General features: G+C 39.6%; 1 protein-coding gene across 2 annotated transcripts in view; it reads right to left on the bottom strand.

The window, feature by feature from the left end:
- Window positions 1-912: 912 nt before the first annotated feature.
- Window positions 913-21,459, bottom strand: part of ppig (peptidylprolyl isomerase G (cyclophilin G)) — a 44,342-nt gene continuing 23,795 nt past the window's right edge. For both annotated transcript variants that reach the window (XM_055637991.1, XM_055637992.1), the window contains 10 exons: window positions 17,851-17,958; window positions 16,943-16,987; window positions 14,745-14,832; window positions 13,925-13,954; window positions 13,688-13,827; window positions 12,256-12,457; window positions 11,512-11,673; window positions 8,011-8,098; window positions 7,060-7,202; window positions 913-4,143 (listed from right to left, as the gene is read on the bottom strand). In XM_055637991.1, the coding sequence (XP_055493966.1) occupies window positions 2,472-4,143; window positions 7,060-7,202; window positions 8,011-8,098; window positions 11,512-11,673; window positions 12,256-12,457; window positions 13,688-13,827; window positions 13,925-13,954; window positions 14,745-14,832; window positions 16,943-16,987; window positions 17,851-17,958 (2,678 nt within the window). In that variant the 3' untranslated portion in view covers window positions 913-2,471. The remainder of the gene's footprint in view (window positions 4,144-7,059; window positions 7,203-8,010; window positions 8,099-11,511; window positions 11,674-12,255; window positions 12,458-13,687; window positions 13,828-13,924; window positions 13,955-14,744; window positions 14,833-16,942; window positions 16,988-17,850; window positions 17,959-21,459) is intronic.

Raw genomic sequence — 21,459 nt, 5'->3', positions numbered from 1 at the left:
TTTCTTTCCCCACTGGTTGTCTGTGGCTGAGGGGTGCCCCATTCATAAAAGATCCACAGCTACACATCAGTAGCTCCAAAACCTGAAGCCACCATCACCTATCAGACCAAGGGTACAAGTATAGGAAACACCACCACCTACAGGTTTCCCTCCGAGTTATATTATTACTACTTCTAAATCTGGAATTCTGAACATCAGAAGGAATAAAGTTATTCAAGACGGCAGTTCAACAATTTCTCAAAGATAATTAGCAAGGGGTAATAAATGCCAGGCTTCTCAGTGACGGTCATGAATAAGTCCATTAATAACTCCCATTAATAAGTAAAAAAATATTTGTTCCTCAACTTGGGCCGGGGTACTCAACAAGTACAACTTGTTTCTGTTGAGCAATTTGCTTTGATTCTTCACGAGTTAACACACACTTCAGCAGCCTAGATCCCTCAAATTGAGTCCTGGTAGAGCTGTTCTAGCACTTGAAAGGTAGGTTTATACTAAACATAATAAGTTATACGCTTAAAACATAACATCACTGCTCAAAATAATTGTTCTATATACACATGAAAGATTCTCATCTATTAGATAGCACTTGAAGCTTTTAATAATTTTATTGCAAGGTAGAATTTATCATAAATTTTACAAATAAGATATGCCTGCAATACGATTTTATTGCATGATAGAACTTTGTAGAAAATATCACAAGGGCCATACACGAGTAATTAAACGTTCACTAAAGAAACAAATTCTTCCATAAAGGTACTACAGAGTTGGATTATGTGGAGAAACAAACCTGTTTCCATGAGTTTAGAAAAATAAAGATTTTAATCTTTATCTTTTCAAATGAACAAATTTAAATCAGAAATATTCAGATGATGCTTCAATATAGAATCTGCAATAAAGCTCATTTTTGGACAGTTTCAAGGAAAGAGATTGAAGTAAATGTTAAACGTTGCTCACCTCAAACATTAAAACTAAATATTTTCAAAAGCTAGTGTATAGAACTTGCAATCAGTTACGTTTTCCATGAACGGCTCGATTGAATTGTTAGGCGAATATATTTTGCCAAATACATTAGATTTATGAAAGGAGGAGACAGGAGTATCTGTTTCTCCAGATTAAGAGCTTTAGCAAGATACGAAACGTTTGTCCAAATGTGCATGTTTTGGAATCAAATATGATAGCATGATATTTCACTTTATGAAATATGTTCTGCATTGCTGTACTAGCAATGCATAGACTATTAAACAATCACACAGAAGAATACATTCCATAGCAATCTATGCCAATTTTTGTTTGTACTCCAGTACTTTTGAATTTTTGTGGTTTAGGTCAAAACTGAGATCCATTAACACTCTGGGTGTGCATCACTCAAATTCAATTAAATCAAAATTTTAAGAAAAGTACATTTCTCAGAATCTGTAACAATCTGTAGTTTTGAGTTTAGGTAGGATAAACACCCAAACAAATGGAAAAGATGAAATCAAGTCTATTGGCAAGAAATTTATATTAAAAAAAGCTAACAAATCATGTTTGGCTCGTGCACTGCTACTTATGACATCCTAACTAAGCTAAAAACAAAACACTTAACAGATTCTGCAGTATCTTAAACTGATACATGAAGGTGAAGTTTATAACGGGCAGTTAAATTCGTATTTATAGTGACATTCTGTGCTCATTAGAGCGGAGAAATATTGCAAATATGTCATCCATCACTTCCAGATCGTGGGTGGCATGGGATGAATGCTAAAAATCAGCTTCAATATTTTTCAAAAATGTCCCACATATGCCGTACCAATCATCCTTGTGATCTTTAATAAAATCAGAAAAAGCTGCAAATATTCAGCAGGTATGGCAACAATTCATGTCCTGAAACATCGCTCAATGGATATTGCCAGTAATGCTGAGTATTTCTAGGATTTTCTTTTCTTAATTCAGATAGCCAGCATCTGCGTTTTTTTTTGTTTATAGATCTTTGTGATCACTCGGAGCAACAGTGCCAATTTCATGTTAGGAATGTTGGATTGTTCCCAACATGGCAGATATATTTAATCAAATCTCTGCTAAATCATTTCACATGAACTGCACTACCCAGTTCTCTCAAACAATTTTTTGGGTCGGGCGAATAGAATTTCAATTGCCATTAAAAATAAAAATCGACGGTTAATGTAAATTATCACAAAGCAGAACACAAAACTCAATCTGTAATAAAACGTTACTTGTTTTAAAAACCAAAAAATAAGCTAAAAATAATAATGCTCTGAAAATTAAACCATTAGATGAAACCAGCTTTTGCACCACTTTACAAATTTATTAAAAGTCCAGTAGTACAAATAATCCAGGCAGCAGATTGTCAAAAAAAAAAACCCAAACTCAACAGAAATCAAAGTTTAAAAGACATGTCCCAAACAGGCCTTTGAAAAATAAAGATCACGGAAACATTTATTGGCAATTGATTATTTGTCCTTAAAGCACATTTATTCACTTTTATCTTCATTGGAACTCGGGGGTGAATCACAATTTGAGTGCTTTTTGTCATGGTTCTGATCTTTTACTTTGCTGTTTGACTGCTTAATTTTATCATCATTTTCACATACACTGCTTGCTATGTGCTTCTCTTCATACTTCTTGCTTTTACTATCTCCCCGCCTTCTCTTTAAACTTGGACTACTACTTCGTTCCTTCTCCTTCTTCCTCTGTTCATTCTCTCTCAACCTCTCAGAGCTGCTGCTTTGATCCCTAACCTGGCTGGTGCTATGGCTTTTCAGTTTTTCATTCTCTCTGTTGTGTACTTTTTTACCATTTGTACTTTGAACTTCAGTAACTTTTAACTCGTTCTCCTTAATTTTATCTTCTGAACTTACAATTTTTTCCTCTTTCTTTGATTCATCGTACCTAACCTTTTCAGGAGTTCTTTTCTCTCTGCTCCTTGACCTCCCTCTTTTTTTCTGTTCTTTATCTCTGTTCTTTTGACATTCTTTGCTCCGACTCCTATCCCTTTCCTTGCTTTTGGATTTCGCTCTCTTGTCTTGATCTTTACTCCGGATGTGTTCCTCACCATTATTGGATTTACTCCAATTATCTCTGTGTTTTTGTTCCCTGTCTCTGCCCCGAGAATTTACATGTTTTTCTCTCTCTTTGCTTCTCTCCTTTTCTCTATCTTTACTTCTAGATTTTGCTCGCCTTCCTCGGTCTTTACTTCTATAATGCTGCCGATCTTTGCTTCTGGATTTGGCCCTTCTCCCTCTGTCTCTGTCTCTGTTTTTACTCCTTTCTCGATCTCTACTTCTAGATTTTGATTTGGCCCGTTTTTCTTGTTCTCTACTTTTACTTCGTTCCCAACTTTTAGATTTTGATTTGGCCCGTTTCTCTCGCTCCCTACTTCTCCCTCGACTTTTAGATTTTGATTTGGCCCTCTTAGCCCTTTCTTTGCTTTTGCTTTCATCACGGTCTCGGCTCTTAGACTTTGATTTGGTTTGTTTTCCTCTCTCCTTACTTTTACTTCGTTCTCGATCTTGGCTTCTTGATTCAGCTTGTTTCTGGCTCTCTTTATTATTCTCATCTTGGTCATTGATGCTGGATTTTGATTCGGCTCTTTTGTCACTTGCTTTACTATTACTTTGTTCTTGCTCACGAGTTTTTGATTTGGACTTGTCCCGTTTCCCCCTCTCTCTACTTCTGCTCTGCTCTCGACTTCTGGATTTTTCACGTTTTCGCCTTTCTTTACTTTTATTCCGTTCTCGCTCCTTACTTGATTTTGTATATTTATCCCCCTCTTTGCCTTTTGTATGTTCCTTTTCCTTGCTTCGTGATTTTTCCTTCCTTTCTTTGCTTTGTTTCTGCTCTCTGTCCTTGCTTCTGGTTTTGGTTTGCTTTTCATTATCTTTGCTTCTTTCTTTACTCCGCGATCTATTTCTCTTTTTAGACTTGCTTTTATCAAGTTTGTCATCTTTGTCTGTTTTCTTCTGTTCCCTTTCTTTACTCCTCGATCGTTGATTCCTTCCAGTATCTCGGTCTGTTTTCTTATCCCTCTCTTTGCTCCTTTTTGGACTCTCCGATATTTCTGGCTTGTTCTCTGCAGCCATTCCCTCTCTTCCTCTGCCTGGGCTTCTACTTTCATCGTTTTCTTTCTTTTCATTCACTTCACCCCTTTAAATAGCAGTTGGAAAATAAAAGGAATTAGCAAATATTAATTTAAATATATTTCTGAAGTTGCAGTTAACGTATAATATGAAAGCTTTTTGACAGCTCACTGCTGTCAAAGGTCTTTGGACACATATCTAAATGTCTGATAACTAAAAACTATTTTAAAATGTTTCAAATAAATATAAACATGTTATTTAAAAATACCTAAACTGCCAGAAATTAAAACAAGGCACAAAGTAAAATACAAAACCTATTTACATTTTTGAATAAAGATTGGCCTCTATTCAAAAATATATGGTTGTGCTACAAACAGTAATGAAGATGGGGACTGGATTAATTTTGCCCCTGGCTCCTCACTGCTGAATTCAGTCCAGCAGCATAGGAGGTCTGATGTGCTTGCACAGTCTGTGGAAACATACCTGGGATCAGGTCGGTATCGAACCCAATAGGAATATCTCTGAACAGGCTCGCATTGGCTATGGACATGTACCAAGGCAAATTGGACCAGAATATCACAGACACAATGGACATGCTCTCCCAAAGTGGGCTCTAGGGAGAGAAATCAGGAATATGTTCCAACAGCTCTACACAGACATCAATACTTAATAGAGATACAGAGCTGAAACAGGCCCTTGAGCTCACTAGGTTCACACCGACCAATGATCACCCTGTACACTAGCGCTATCCTACAAACTACGGACATTTTCTAAAAACAATTTTACCAAAGCCAATTAACCTACAAACCTGCACGTCGTTGGAATGAGGGAGGAAACCGGAGCACCCGGAGAAAACCCACGCGATCAGAGGTACCAGAAGGTACAAACTCTGCACAGACAGTATCCATAGTCAGGATTAAATAGAGGATTTCCATGCTGTGTAAGGCAGCAACTCTACTGCTGCGCTACTGGGCCGCCCGTCAGTAGTGCGGTCCAAATATTGGATGGGTAACAGAAAACATAATCTTCAAATGAAGACCCAGATAATGTTCTCCCTTGTCTCATTTGTGTGCTGCACCAAGCCTTTTGTCAAATTTGTCTGGAAGAACGTGACCAGAAGAGGCGTCAATGTTATGAGTATACTAAGGTCAAAGCCTCCCTGTATAGGGAGATGTGACTCTTCTGCTTGGACCCACAGATTGATCGGCTTTTTCAACTGACCTTTGAGAGTCAGAATGTTGCAGCAAGAAGAAAACCATAGATATATACATAGACAATAGGTGCAGGAGTGGGCCATTCGCCCCTTCGAGCCAGCACTGCCATTCAATGTGATCACAGCTGATCATCCACCATCAGTATCCCGTCCTGCCTTCTCCCCATATCCCTTGATTCCGCTTGTCCTCAGAGCTTTATCTAGCTCTCTTTTGAATGCATCCAGTGAATCGGCCTCCACTGCCTTCTGAGGCAATGAATTCCACAAATTCACAACTCTCTGGTTGAAAACGTTCCTCATCTCAGTTCTAAATGGCCTATCCGTTATTCTTAAACTGCAGCCCCTGATGCTGGACTCCCCCAACATCAGGAACATGTTTCCTGCATCTAACGTGTCCAATCCCTAAATAATTTTATATGTTTCTATAACATCCCCTCTCATCCTCCTAAGTTCCAGTGAATACAGGCCCAGACGTTCCATTCTTTCATCATATGACAGTCCCGCCACCCCGGGAATTAGCCTCGTTAACATACGCTGCACTCTCTCAATAGCAAGAATCTCCTTCCTCAAACTAGGGGACCAAAACTGCACACAATACTCCAGGTGTGGTCTCACCAGGACCCTGCATAACTGCAGAAAGACCTCTTTGCTCCTATACTCAAGATCATCAGCTTCTCAACTCTCAGTGCCGTACATGGTGCCAACACCCGACTCTTGTGCTGCGGCGGGAACCCAAGCCATCTTCCATTTCATCTGGAGATTCAGAATGCATCATGTCCATTGGATCTCGATGTGCAAGTCTTTCGAGGAACTGGGGAATTCTATCTGTCCTGCTGTCGCAAAGAATGGACCTGGTCTTGTTGCAGCCCAATGCAGCATTTAGTTGGACCCCGCCATACTAACCATCCTATGTAGAAAGAGCCACTTTGACCACGTGCATCAGGCTATGGTCAGCAATAAACATCCTGGCTACCCTGTTGGGGGAGGAGATATTGGATTCTGTGGACTGGTTTCCTGGGTTGACCGTCAATGTCATACAGGAGAACGCATCAGCACTGGAAATCACAAATAGGCATCAAGATTTCACTTGACTGGGAGTGAAGTCCTAGTGCATGCTGGCCTCAAAGTGACTGTGGTGCGAATGAGGGGATTTCCCACCTCCTTGTGCATTGTGCATTTGCGAAGAAAGTCTAGAAAAGGATGCAATAGTCATTGTCAAGGTGTGCCCCTAGCAGCTGCACAACAGGGGTCTCTTGAACCTACAGGCTAGGTGAAACACACACTTTGATCTGCCTAAACCTTGGTCTTCCAGTGTTAGGAGGGATCCACAAGTGAATGTTGCCAAGTGGCATGTAGCAGATATACAAGTTGAGGGACACACTGAAGCTCAGCACAGCAAACAGACTTTGACACAGAAGGACAGAAGTCTATGCCCTACCCACATTTAATACCGTGGGGCTGGTCTTGTGTAGCAGCCTCCCAAATGCTTCATGGTTCATTGGTAAGGAGGAAATATGAGTGGTGCTGATGCATTGTAAGGGAATGTATTGAATTGATGGTACAATGATCATAACAAAAGGCAATGATTGTATTTATTGTACAAATTATTGTTTCAAATAAAAAAAATAAAAACGATTTTGCAGTCGGACTGTCCTAAAACAGCTAATATGTATTAAAATGCTTTTATGAATCTGTAAATCAACTGAGATATTGACAAAAACTCATACCTGCAGGTTATACTTTCACTTTTTGGATATTTGTAACACTTACTTATCTCCTTTTATCCAACGTTCTCCACTGGAAACTCTCATTCTCTGAGCTCGTTGCATCTCATGTCTCCAGTGTGGTGGAGTTTCACTGCGTCTAAATCGATCTCTTGACCGAGACCTTGATCTTGAAGGTGTTCTGTAACGCTACACAAAATGATTTTAAAAACATGTAAAAACAGTCGACATAAAACCATACCAATTATATGTCATCAGGAAAAGAACTTGAAATTACATTCTACTTGGTTCCATTAACAATTCAAGAGCGTTAAAAAGCACCTTAAATCAGTGAAGCCCCTTTGGAAGAGTAGCTACTTCAGCAGCCAATATATATACAGACAGAAAGCAATGTGATAATGATATATGAATCTGGGGCTTATGTGAAATAGTCCCTTGGGATATTTCATATTAAATAATCGAAAGGAGATGGACTTCATACAATTTATTTTTTTGCACAACCTTAGTACTGTACTGGAGTATCAACCTTGTATACAGTGCCCAAGAATCTGGACGGGTCACAACAAACAATGTGACTTAGAATGAGTCATGCTGGACATAAAAGGATGAAAAACTTGCAAATACATAAATTCAGGAAATTACAAAAGAACTTCACGAATAAAAACCTAGAGATATCTGCTACATGTAATATAGTCAACTTTTTAAAAAACGGCTAGTTTACTTTTGTAGCCATGTGATTAAATGCTGATCAGGAGATTGGGAGACGCTCATCTTTTCTATAAGCATCCCAATAGGATCTTGTATGTCCACCTCAATGGTGAAAACTCTGGTTAACAGCTGGTTCCAAAGTCATCATTCCCTTTGTACTAAAGTCTTTGTGGAACATGGCTCAAGATCACTAAGTCAAGCCTGACCAATGTATATAATTACATTTCTATCCACACTATAGAAAGTACAAAGGATAAAACAGATTTGGGAAAAAAGACAAGTTACTTACCCGGGGTCCTCTTCCTTTAATTTTTCTCCCTGATCTTGTAACCAGAAGTCGCCTTTGATATGTAGAAATTTGGGAATTTGAAGCATTGCTGTTTAAAGTAAAGACAGTTATTCCTTTTATACAAATGGAACTACGAGGATGAAAAAAAAGCAACGCCCCAAGTTATGCATTCAAAAAAAAAAATCTAAATATTTCAGAAATATTGCTATTATAAATTATTATATTCTAAAACTCAGTTTTCAAAAACACAAAATATAAGATTCACCACTGCCTACCCATCACTTTAAGCCCTGCTGATACTGCCCACCATGATCAGCGTTCCACCTCACCTTTACTTTAAGTCTGAAGAAGGGTTCTGATCCAAAATGTCATTTATTCTTTTTCTCCAGAGATACTGCCTGACCCACTGAGTTAATCCAGCATCTTGTGTCTATCAGGCCCAACATGTTATGTAACAGCAAATAATAATACTATTCCATTATCAGGTAGTAGAAGATGGCATTTGATCTTATATCAAAATAACAGAATAGTTTTCTTCATTTAATCGTAATCATAATTTGCTGTACTCAAATCTTTCAAAGCAGTAGTGGGTGACTGATTCCACCTTGTGTGAATCTGGTACGCTACAAGTATAATTTGAATATAAATAAAGTCCCGCCCCTATGATGAAGGTCACGAACATACACTCATGCGAGAGTTGAATAAAAGTCCTCTATTGGTCTCCGTCAACTATTCCACTGTGTGGCAGACTTCAGGCCAAATAGAGAATGAATGTTTAACCCTGCCTTGGATTTTAACCCTAATTCTTCTACTGGCTCTTTTCACTCAGTAAATCTTAATTTGGCAGAACTTGCTTCTTTCGGGACCTTCCCACATGGCTGAACGCCCAATCAGACGGCGTGAAAAATGTTGGCACTTTCTCCTCATGTATCTTCCATTACCTTTCACGCCTAGCATCATCTCCCTGCTCAAAAGTCTCACTCTAACTAATTCTCCATGGCTCTTCTCTAATCCCTCGATTACTCTGAGATCATTGTATGTCCTATCAGTTAGCCAACTCTGTGTCTCCAAATCGAATATCTATCCTGTTAACAGCACCAAAATAATCCTGATCAATATATGAATTGTTTTCTTTATGAGCTTGGCTGTGCTCCAATTTCCTGTATCATAAGCAGAGTTTGTGTGGCTGTTTCCATTCTTACCTCTGCGAATGAAGATATGCTCTTACTGCCTATGTAGAAATTAGAGACATTTCCAATCGATAGGAAGCTCTGCTCTATAACAATTGTTGCATTCCCAAGAATGCCCCACGTTATAGAAAATCTTGTTGTAGGGGCAATTGTGTCAATGGGGAAAAGAGGGTTAGAGAGTTTTAGACTTGCAATAACAAAGTTATTTTTCCCCCATGCAAATTTTCAAAAATAAAAAGGAATTTTTTCAATAGCAATAAATTTACTTTTGTTGCTGCAAGCTAAAAATACTAAAGGTTGTATGTCACATCATTTAATAGAATATTGTTGCTCAAGTTTCAATAGAAGCCATCAGTTGTCAATTTCAATATAACCTGCAGTTAAAATCGTAACTTTCTTAAAAGAGAAGTGTCAGATTACTGCAGTGATGTCACGTCAAAACTGTTTTTCTCCCTTAAATTGTTTTAATCCAAGACAGTTCTTTCTTTCTGCTCATCAATTTCCAAACTTTAAAGTGGTCCTCCAAGTCCCATTTGAAATAATGTTCTAACTATTTCAGCCCGTCTAAAGCAAATAGTGTTCTCCAATTCACTAATTGCTTTACATCTAATCTGTGTTATGGAAACACTTGTCATAACTGAGCTACATGAATGGTGATATTGTGACTGGGCAATTTAGTGAGGTGATGGGCTCTAATGGGAATTAGAGCAAGAGTTGAGAAAGAATTGTAATACATAGAAATAGGAGAAGTTAGCTGATGAAGATGTTTAAACACAGAGGTAAGAACTTTAAATGTGATATGTTGTTGGATTACGAGGAGGCTTGGCCTAGAATGAATAAGGGAGGTGAGCAATACAATTTCATGTCTTAATGAAGATCATAATGAAGAACAGTGAAAGGCTTGGATACAGTGGATGTGGAGAGGATGTTTCCACTAGTGGAAGAGTCTCGGACTATAGGTCTTAGCCTCAGAAATAAAGGGCGATCTTTTATGAAGGAGATGAGGAGGAATTTCTTTAGTCAGTGGGCGGTGAATCTGCGGAATTCTTTGCTACAGTTTCTTTGGAAAGCTGTGGAGGCCAAGTCAGTGGATATATTTAAGGCAGAGATAGATAGATTCTTGATTAGTATGGGTGTCAGAGGTTATGGGGAGAAGGCAGGAGAATGGGGTTTGGAGGGAGATAGATCAGCCATGATTGAATGGTGGAGTAGACTTGATGGGCCAAATGGCCCTATTCTACTCCGATCACGTGAACTTATCTCGATAGACTTAGAAAAATTCAAAATGAGTTTAAATTTACAGACAGTAAAGAATGGAATGTCAGCAAATTGATTAATGTTAGAATGTACTTGAAAATGCAACTGTCATGGTAGAAATTGCACATGACACCGGTTACTTATGTATTGAAAAAACAAACTAATTGACAAAACAGTACTGTTAGTAATTTAATTCATGACAAAAACTTTTTTGCAAGAATGCCACCACTATCTTCTAGAAAGTCATATCTACTCTTACTTTAGTATTCTCTCACTACAAGATATACTTTATAAGGTCCTGCTTAACATAGCCAATTTCAGTAATCTGGCTGATAAGTAACTTCTCAATAATTGTTCTTGGGATACTTGCAGCACAACAGACAAGGTAGATTTCATAGCCTATTCAGAGTTGTCGAGATGACTAAATCAGCTGTATCTCCAGCATCTGCAGTTCCTTCTTAAAAGCTGTATCTTTAGTTTAGTTTAGAGGTGCAGCACAGAAAATGGCCGTTCAGCCCAGAGTCCATGCCAACCAATGATCACTTGCTCACACCTGTTCTATGTCATCCCACTTTCTCAACCACTCCCTACAGATTTTTACAGAGACCAATTCAACTATAAACCTGTACGTCTTTGGGATACAAGAGAAAAGTGGAGCATCAGGAGGAAATCCACGCGGTCACAGGAGTACATGCAAATTTCACACATACACAACCAGAGATCAGGATCGAACCCGGGTCTCTGTCGCTGTGAAGCAGGAACTCTACCAGCTGCGCCACACAGCTTTATCTTATAAGAGATTTATTAAACTGAAATCTGTAACTTGCCATCAGAGGATTCCAGTGCCCTGTTCTCTGGTTCCCGTTCAGTGGTCTACACAAACTACATAAACCTTCACTGCATAAAATAGCATATTCCAAAATAAGTGTAAATGGAACTTGCTTAATGGATATATAATTTTGAGAACTAATGCTGAGATGTTATACAGCACTTCGGAAATATATTGACAAGAATTAATATAACACACAAAATATGTTTTTATAGTCATACAAACCTCTCTCTTTCTCTTTCTTTTTTCTTATCTTTCTCTTTCTCATCCATCTTACGAGGACTTTTTCTCATTAAAAACCTATTTTCTGGTACAGGTGGAATTTCTTCAGGACAGACAGTGGCAACAGTTTCCTGTGTGATACTTTCTGCACTTTCATCTGATGAGCTTTAAAACAGTCAAGTTAAAAAAAAATTAATGCTATTACAAATCTCTTATAATTGGAGACATTCAGAATTTTGGTGATGCCAGACTAGCAGATTTTCCGGGCCATGAGATGTTATCCCTATTAACATTCCAACGTATTTTAAATCCACTTTTTTCAGATAAAAAGTAACCTGAACCATCCTAATTTCCAAATATTCCAATTGCAGATTATTTTATTGTATAAGCAACAAAGACAAGCAAGGAAACTACAGGCTGGTGAGCTTAATGTTAGTGGTAGGAAAGTTGTTGGATGGGATTCTGAGGGTGAGACTACCTCACAGTCCTTGGAGAGACAAAGCCTCAGCACTCACCAACTTGACATTCCATTCCAACATGCTACACGGGAGTCTCAGAACAGATTCAGAAGCTCAAAAATGGGTATCCATGATATCCTGTGACCATCGGCAGCAATAAAAATGTTGACAACCACAATCTTTAGTCTCAAGGCTCCACAAATACTTCATTCTCCCATTACTATTAATCGTCCATCAGTTTACTCTGAATCATCAGCAACATTGTTAACATATAGAAATTAACACCAACCTTTTCTTTTCTGATTTCTTTCTTCTCTTCTTTTCCTTCTTTCGCTTTTTCGAATCTTTCTTGCGTTGTTTCTTTTTCCGCTTCTTAGAATCTTCATCTGTATCACTTTCTGATTCCGAGGACGAATCAGAGTCAGAGGAGCTCTCAGATTCACTCGAAGAAGTGGAGGAAGATTTTTTTCTTTTCTTCTCTTCCTTTTTGGCTGGTTATGCAAAATTGTAAGATATTCATTTAATACACTATATTTCATTGTTGAAAACTCAAATGCTCCTAAAGTCTTATGCATAAATGAACAGAAAGTGTAATAAATAATAAACAAGGAACTACAAATGCTGGCATTTTTATACCTAGGGTGATGGGTATACAGAACAAGCTACCAGAAGAGATATTGCAGTGCACGTGACAAAATGTGCAGAAAAGAACTGGAGATACTGGTTTTAATCGAAGGTAGACACAAAATGCTGGTGTAACTCAGCGGGACAGGCAGCATCTCCGAAGAGAAAGAATGGGTGACGTTTTGGGTCGAAACCCTTCTTCAGACTGATTTCAGGGGAGGCGGTGGTACAGAAATAGAATGTAGTCGGAGACAGTAAGACTGGTGGGAGAACCGTTGAACGGGGAGGGGTGAAGAAAGAGGGAAAGCAAGGGCTATTTAAAGTTAGAGGAGTCAATGTTCATACCACTGGGGTGAAAGTTACCTAAACAAAATATGAGGTGCTGTTCCTGCAATTTGCGCTGTGCCTCACTCTGACAATGGAGGAGGCCCAAGACAGAAAGGTCAGTGTGAGAATGGGAGGGGGAGTTAAAGTGCTGAGCAACCGGAGATCAGGTAGTTTAAGGCGGAGTGAGTGGAGTTGTTCAGCGAAACGATCGCCGAGCCTGCGCTTTGTCTTGCCGACGTATAGGAGCCGACACCTGGAACAGGTGTCTCTCCATCCCCCCCTCCCCCCTTCTCCCACCAGTCTGACTGTCTCCGACTACATTTTATCTGTCCCGCCCACTCCCCTGATCTGAAGATGGGTCTCGACCCGAAACGTCACCCATTCCTTCTCCAGAGTTACTCCAGCTTTTTGAAGCCACTAGAAGAGGCAGGTATTATAATTATAATTAAAAGACAATTGGACAGGTACATGGATAGGAAAGGTTTCGGGAGATATGGGCCAAGAGCAGGCAAATGTGACTAGTTTAGGTGGAGCATGAGCAGCGTGGAGGAATTGGGCAAAGGGCCCGTTTCCATGCTGCATGACTATAAGGCCATTTTCTATATTTATACTGGAAGGTTTTTCATTTAAAATTATCAAAATTAATATCTTATAGATCACAAATACATGAATCTATTTAATCACTGTCACACAGCAATTGAAACAAAAATAAGAAAGTACAAGTTTCTTGTCCTTTCCACGAGCAAGCACACACATAAACATTTATACACCTTTGGCCTTTGGAATCAATTCTCCACAGTTTAAGATTCGGACTTCTGCATAAGGTTTACTATTTGCATCCGTTTTCTGGTTTTCCACATCTCTTATTAATTCTTGTCCCGAAATAACTTGACCAAAGACAACGTGTACACTAAGAAAGAAAGAAAGGTGATTTAAAATTTTTGGGGGTTTGTTGCAAGTCACATTTGCACAATGATACCATTATTTATTTAAAAATATATACTCACCTATCTAAATGAGGTGCAGGCTTAGTAGTTCTTCATGATTTAATATTTATGAAAGTAGATGTTCAAAACATGAAATTAGAAAACTAAAATTAGACAACGTACAAGCTGCACTGAAATTCACTGACTTTCAGATAAATACAATAGCAATACATCGTTCTTATAAAAAAAGATTAAACAACACAAATGTAAAACTACACAGATACATCTTGAGATAGCAAAAATATACATTACCCTGCAAGATTGTGTGTTTTGAAATACATTTCTGTACACACGAAGAATGGGAAGCAGGGCAATGTGTGCAGAAAACATTTGTAAAAGTCTAAATTACTGTTTATTAAAGGTATTGAACATTTCAGCACACGCATTGTGTTTGATAGAATGGAACATCTCCTGCAACATCACAAGTATCAACTATTCTAGCATATTTTAATGTACATACAGAGGTGTAATCTACTCAAATTTGGTCACTAGCAGATCAGTGTCAAATATTATGTAATTTTGGCGAGGTCTTGAATATTGTGCAGGAACAACATCATTCGAATTTGAGAGCAATATAGAACATGAGAGGACAAGAATACAAAAATAAATAGCAAGATAGAAAGAAAACAGCTATGAAAGCATGTTAGGTATTGTGTGGGACACACACCGTAGTCACGTTAGGGGAGACAGACACAGTATGCAATTAGAAGGTAGCGATAACTGCTATTGTTTCCCAACAGTTCCTTGGTAAAACGAAGCCAAAGCAAAACCAGCCATCTTGAAAAAGTACAAATGTGGTCCAAAACAAATATTTCCAATAGGGTAATTTTTAAAAACTTACATGAAGAACTGTGAGCCATTTGTATCTTTTCCTCTGTTAGCCATAGACAACAGGAACTCTTTGTTGTGCTTGACGGCAAAACTTTCATCTATTTCAATAATTAAATGCATGATCATTCTACAGAACTAGTCAATATCCAATATCAGAATATTTTAACATTTCTATGACAATTCAGTGGGTAGATTTATCATGAAGGGTGGCATGATCATATGAAAACACTGTTATTTAACACAGTAATTACTTTTTTGCCTTATTGTATAGGGAAACACAGGAGCAAAAAAAAAGATCATTATTATCTAAAATAAACATTTTCTATGACATAGTGGTCCAACTGAAATTGTTTCCTAGACAAGGGCACAATAATTAATGCAGATAATTCTGGACCCAGTCAGTTGTCTGTGAAAAGAGAAACAGTCTTCAGGTTTTAAATCAAAGATCCTTCATCAAAACTATGAAAGAGAGAAATATAAAATTGGTTTTCAATTACAGAGAAATTGGGGGACCCAAGGATGATCATAAAGAGCTTTCACTGTTGATCTCAGAGAATGTTATCCACAAAGATTGTGTAATCTCCATGCGAGTTACTGGCAGAGGTCTGTTGTAAGTTATCTCAGACATCCAGTGATAGTGATGTGTCACGTGGACCAAACACAATTTAGAGAGAAAAAGATTGATTGTTTAATTTCACTTTAAGCACCTGAAAGAGTATGAAATAAAGATTGAAACAAACACGAGATTTCAATTAAAGATGAAATACCAATATAATGTTTCTTTTAAAAGGAAAATAAAAAATAAAAAAAATTTCCGAGGGAATAATAATCTAGAACGGTAGTAAAGTAGTAATTATGAATGTACACCAGTGAGATCTCACTTAATCCGCAGATCGCAAAGAGTAACATATTCACAGTTTCCATCCTATTCTTACAGAAACATATACAATTCTTCAAGGATTGGACAGGCTAGATGCAGGAAAAATCTTCCCCATGTTGAGGGAGTCCAGAACCAGGGGTCACAGTTTAGGAATAAGGGGTGGGCCATTTAGGACTGAGATGAGAAAAAACATCTTCACCCAGAGAGTTGTGAATCTGTGGAATTCTCTGCCACGGAAGGCAGTGGATGTTTTCAAGAGAGTCAGATTTAGCTTTTAGGGCTAAAGGAATCAAGGCATATGGGGAAAAGGCAGGACGGGGTACAGATTTTAGATGATCAGCCATGATCATATTGAATGGCGGTGCTGGCTCAAAGGGTCGAATGGCCTACTCCTGCACCTATTTTGCTATGTTTTCTTCCTCTATTTAGTTTGTAAGTATCTAAGGCTTTCATAATGCCGATGATTTCTAATGATCTCAAAAGAGGAATTTAGAAAAAAAGTGTGCCCATTGAACAGCAGGGAATCATTGACATCTATATTCTTGCATTTAGTTGAATGTGGATACTCCCTGGGTCACTATGATGGTGAAGTATTAAAAGTTTTGCTGTCACTACATGTGCAAAATCTAGAACAATGTGCTCCTTACACTCCTGTTATTCACCTATCATATAAAAATGCAATAATAAAAAGATTGCACATAAATCCAGTCTTGGTTTTTGGAAAAAACCTCCAGTGGGTTTTTGGGAGAATCAGGATGATGTTAATGGGCACACTTGGTTCACAGGTAGATTAGTGGAAGAACAGGGTTGATGGGTTAGCATTAACTCCAAATGCCAAAATGCAACTGAGTTTGTAGGAAATCTGAAATTAATAGCTCTTGCCTCTCACCTGATCCGTACAAATTTTTAAAACTAGTACTCCAATCTTTATTATGGTTTATACTGCCTAACTGGAAATGGTACAAAAAGGTGAATGAAAGTATTTTGGGTCTGAAAATTTTACAAAAGAAATTAACATGAAGTACATCAGCTATGATATGTCAGCCTTCACAAGATCAGCTATGATCAAATGGTGGAGCAGACTCGATGGGCTGAATGGCTTAATTCTGCTCCCATGTTTTATTAAACTAGACCTCAAGTTATTAATAATAGAAATACAAAAGTTGAATTCTTGGTTACCTTGTTTCATGGACTAACTAAACAAATCGTGTGGAGAAGCTAGCTGCAGATGAGAATTCAAGTGCTGGATTGTCAGTAAAAAATTATACTTAAACTCTACGTAAATACATCATAAATGCAGACAACAATGTGCACAACAGAAAAATTACCTTCAAAAAACCCTCCATAGATAGATTCACCTCCTCTGCCATTTCCTGAAAAAACAGAAACGTTTTCAAAAAAATACAATAATATCACAGTTGGTGCACAAATGATTTAAAGGAATGTCATGAAAAAATGGTTGCTGGCAGTGTATGATTGACGACAAGGAAATATAGCCTGTTTTTTTTTTTTTTTTACCAGAAAGAAGAACTTCAGTTGAGGATTCAATTCATTATACTTTTCAATGTCAAGCAAAGTGCACTATAAAACACCCGAGTAACAGACTTTTTACAGAAAAGGGAAAGGAACAAAGACCAGGAATTTGGACTGGAGTGGCCATGTTTGCATATTTCTGAGAAGTCTGGTGGAAAGACAATATTGAAAAGTCTTGATGGCTCGAATGTGCAGATATACCAATTTGGAAAATGCATTCATTCTTTATTCCATTAACAAGTAAGGGATAAAGCCAAATCACAAATGATTTATTTACATTATGGCCAACTGTATTCATTCCCTCATTCATTTATCCAAGTTTGAGCTTGTTGAACTGTGAACCCCCCCATGTTACTATTTAGCAAAAGAAAAAATCCTAATGTCAGGTATTGACTGCTCGACTAAAACAGACGGATGTACATTTAGAGCTTATGGCATATCAATATCAATTTTTCTCTCAGTTGCACCAGGTCTTAAATCAGTAGCTTGAGGGTAAAATAACTATCTCAGAACTTTAATCATAGTTAGCAAATGTAGCAAACATAAGAGGCCATCCAAGAGGCCTCCTCATCCAACCACCCAATGATTGCACATCAATTACACTGGAAAATTGAAAGAAGTATGGCATTTAGGAAGTGGAGGCTTTGGAAGGGAAGCATACTAAATTTTAAAATGATGCTTCAATAAACTTCTGATTTTATACCTTCACTGAAGTCACCTCCTTGAATCATAAAATCCTTCACAACTCTGTGAAATAGGCAACCTTTATAATGCAATGGTTTTTGAGTACTCTTTCCTTCTCCCTTTTCACCTGAAACAAGAGCAGAACAGCATCAATGATAAAACATGCACAGAATACCAACAGTTGTCACAATGCAACAAACAGCAGTCCTGTCTGTACAAATTAAAACTAATAAATACAATTAATAAATTCAATTTTATTGATGACCTTTTTCCAACAGTCAGGGAAAAAAAGTAACATGGTGAGGGAAAATATATTAAATTGTACCATTTTTCATAACAAGGGGATTCAAGAAAGAAATATAGGGCATGTACCAATAAAACAGATCTCACAAGTAAGGATCCCCTGAAGCATCTTACTGACAATTGAGTATCATTGACACACTGTCACTCGTTTCTGCAGTACGGTAAAGGCAGAGTTACCACAACCAGCAATCTCACAATTACCAAGCGATCACATTTTCTTCCCATTCCCAGCTCCCCTTTCTGATCTAGTCCTTGAAGATTTGGACACCTCTATATCTATATCATATCTATATCTTAAAAGTCTGATCTTGTATGTGGATGTATTTGTTTGTGTGTTTGTTTGTGTATAATCACATCTTCTCGAAAAAATGACACGCTAACGGTAGATTTTTTACATATTCCGGTCGAGATTTTCACCGTAGAGTCCGAAATTGCCTTATCTGAAAATAATTGTCTTCTTCCTCGTGCTGTGAGTGACGTCACCCCCCCCCCCCCCGACCTCCCCCGTTATTCAAGACTCTGCCAACCCCCCCGCTCCAAAAGACGCAGAAAGAACGAGCAAGTCGGGCCCGCCCCTCGTTGAGGGGACGGGACTGAGCTGTCGGGTTACCGGGTAGGGTCCTCAGGTCAGGTCCGCTTTCTCTGCCCTCCCACTATCTACCCTCCCTCTCTCTGCACCCCTGCCTCTCTCTCTCTGCCCCCCTCCCTCTCTAGGAGTAAGAGGAGGAGGGTGTGTGTGTGTGTGTGTGTGTGTGTGTGTGTGTGTGTGTGTGTGTGTGTGTGTGTGTGTGTGTGTGTGTGTGTGTGGTGTATTTTCACCAAAACGGTACATGTTAGCACAAAAATAACATGTACTCAGATTTTTCCCGTCATCGATCTAATCAAGTTTCCTTCAGATTTGATGTTATTTTTCACTTTATTGATATTTACACAATGGCATCTCCTATCTCCCAGTCCTCCAATCACAATGGGATCTCATTTACATACACTGCTATGAACACTCCGACAACTGAAAATGACATCACAATGTGGTCTCTGCTGCCAATACACAAGCTGTGAGAGTTGACGGAGTGGGGGAATGGGTGGATAAGAAATATTATTTCTCTGGTCTCTGGTGGGGAATGGGAGAGTGCGAAATGGGAGAGGTGAGGGAGGGAGTGACTGAAGGTAGCGAAAAGGAGAGGGAGGGAGAGGTGACAGAGTGACAATGGGATCAGCAGCTTCAAGGGGAGTAAGGAGAGAGTGAGATTTTTGCCCCCCCTGGGAAGGATTGATTGAGACAGAGACTGGCAGTTAGGCAGTTATGATGTCACAATGCCCTACCGGCTACAATGTTGCTAACCCAGAACACCGAGTCCTTCACCGTAAATGTCCTTCAGGGAAAGAATCTGCCAGCCTAACCCAACACAGCAAAGTTTAATGATTAGATTTGGATAACAAAAGAGGCACCTACATCACATTAAATGTCAGTGCAATTGCATTTTTTTTTAAGTTTAAAATGAGGGAGGGTGAAAAAATGAGCCGACCTGCAGTTGGGGGCTATGTGTGAATTGTGGAATATTATATTGGGGGAAATGGGTTGCGTTGGGGGAACGGGCGAGTGGTGGAATCTTACGTTGGGGAACGGGTTGCGTTGAAGGACCAGGCCTCCCGTGTGACAGGGACCAAACGGGTGAGTGGTAGAATCTTACGTTGGGGAACGGGTTGCATTGGGGGTCCAGGCCTCCCGTGGGGGCTATGGGTGAGTGGTGGAATATTGCGTTGGGGGAAAGGGTGAGTGGTGAAAATGGGTTGCGTTGGGGCAATGCGTGAGTGGTGGATTATTGCATTGGGGGACAGGGCCCAACGGGTCCCACTTGGTCTAGTTACCTCTAAAAGTAGGAATCCAGAGAAATCTAGAAAGTTTATGTTTGAATCATTCCCATCAGCAGGGACCCAACGGGTCCGCAGTTGGTCTATTAACTCTTATTGGCGTCAAATGATCTTTAGAGGTCACAAATGACATCTTATGTGACAGCAATAAATCAGCCCTGTCATTCGTATCACAGAATTTATTTTAGTTGAACACACCATCTTCTACCAATGCCTCTTCTCCATTGACTAAATAGGAGTGACTGCCCTTGTCTAGATTTATTCTGACCTATGAGACACTAAGAAAGCATCTCCGTCGAGGTAAGTGACTGAAAGTTTCTCTCTATTTCCCCCACACCCCCTCCCCCACATAAACTAACCAAGAAACATTGAAACACCCATTTAAAACATACTTAAAATAATAAAAACAGAGAAGGGACGTGACTGACTGCTGCCGAGGCAGGCATTGCTGGCGCCACCCAGTGGATATCCTTGGCTAATAATCAAAGGGCCCAACACGCGGGGCCTGTGGACTTTAACATCATGAAGCCCGCGGTCTCTGGTAAGAAGAGGCCGACTCGGGAGCGCCGAGAGTTTCAACTGCCCTGACGCAGGAGTTTCGATCACCCCGATGGGGGGGATTCGATCGTCAGCTGCGGAGGCTTTGGTCGCCACGAATGTGGATGGTTTGACTGCTCCAACCGCAGGAGAACAAACAGGAAGAAGTTTGAACTTTAGCACACTCAGCAAAATCAATAACCCCACTCTCACCATCGACGGCACCACTGTCTCCCCATCTCCCCAGGCCTGCAACCTTGGCGTGATCTTTGATTCCACCCTCTCCCTTGAGCCTCACATCCGCCATGTCATTAAAACCTCCTTCTTTCACCTCCGCAACATCGCCAAAATCAGGCCCTCTCTCACACCTCCCGCTGCTGAGACTCATCCATGCCTTCATCTCCTCCCGACTGGACTACTGCAACTCACTTCTCCTTGGCATCAGCTCCACCTACATCAACCGACTCCAACTGGTCCAGAACACTGCCGCCCGACTCATCACCCACACCAAATCCTGGCATCACATCACTCCAGTCCTCAAACAACTTCACTGGCTTCCCATCTCCCACCGGATCACCTACAAAATCCTGGTCCTCACCTACAAAGCCTCCACCATCTGCCCCCCCCCCCCCATATCTCACTGACCTCCTCTCCCCCTACCAACCCTCACGGTCCCTCAGATCCACATCAGCCGGCCTCCTCTCCATCCACAAGTCCAACCTCCGCAGTTTTGGGGACAGAGCCTTCTCCAGGGCAGCTCCCAGGCTCTGGAACTCCCTCCCCCAACTGATCCGCAATTCCGTGTCCCTCATCATCTTCCAGTCCCGCCTCAAGACCCATCTCTTCACCTCTGCCTATCCTTAGCCCCACGTCCCCCTAACTTTTCATCTGTGCTTGAATTGCCTCATATTGTGTT

Source organism: Leucoraja erinacea, chromosome 7 (assembly GCF_028641065.1).
Source record: "Leucoraja erinacea ecotype New England chromosome 7, Leri_hhj_1, whole genome shotgun sequence".
NCBI classification, from domain to species: domain Eukaryota; kingdom Metazoa; phylum Chordata; class Chondrichthyes; order Rajiformes; family Rajidae; genus Leucoraja; species Leucoraja erinaceus.
Note: the sequence above shows the minus strand (reverse complement) of the source record. Positions and strands in the feature narration are given on the sequence as shown.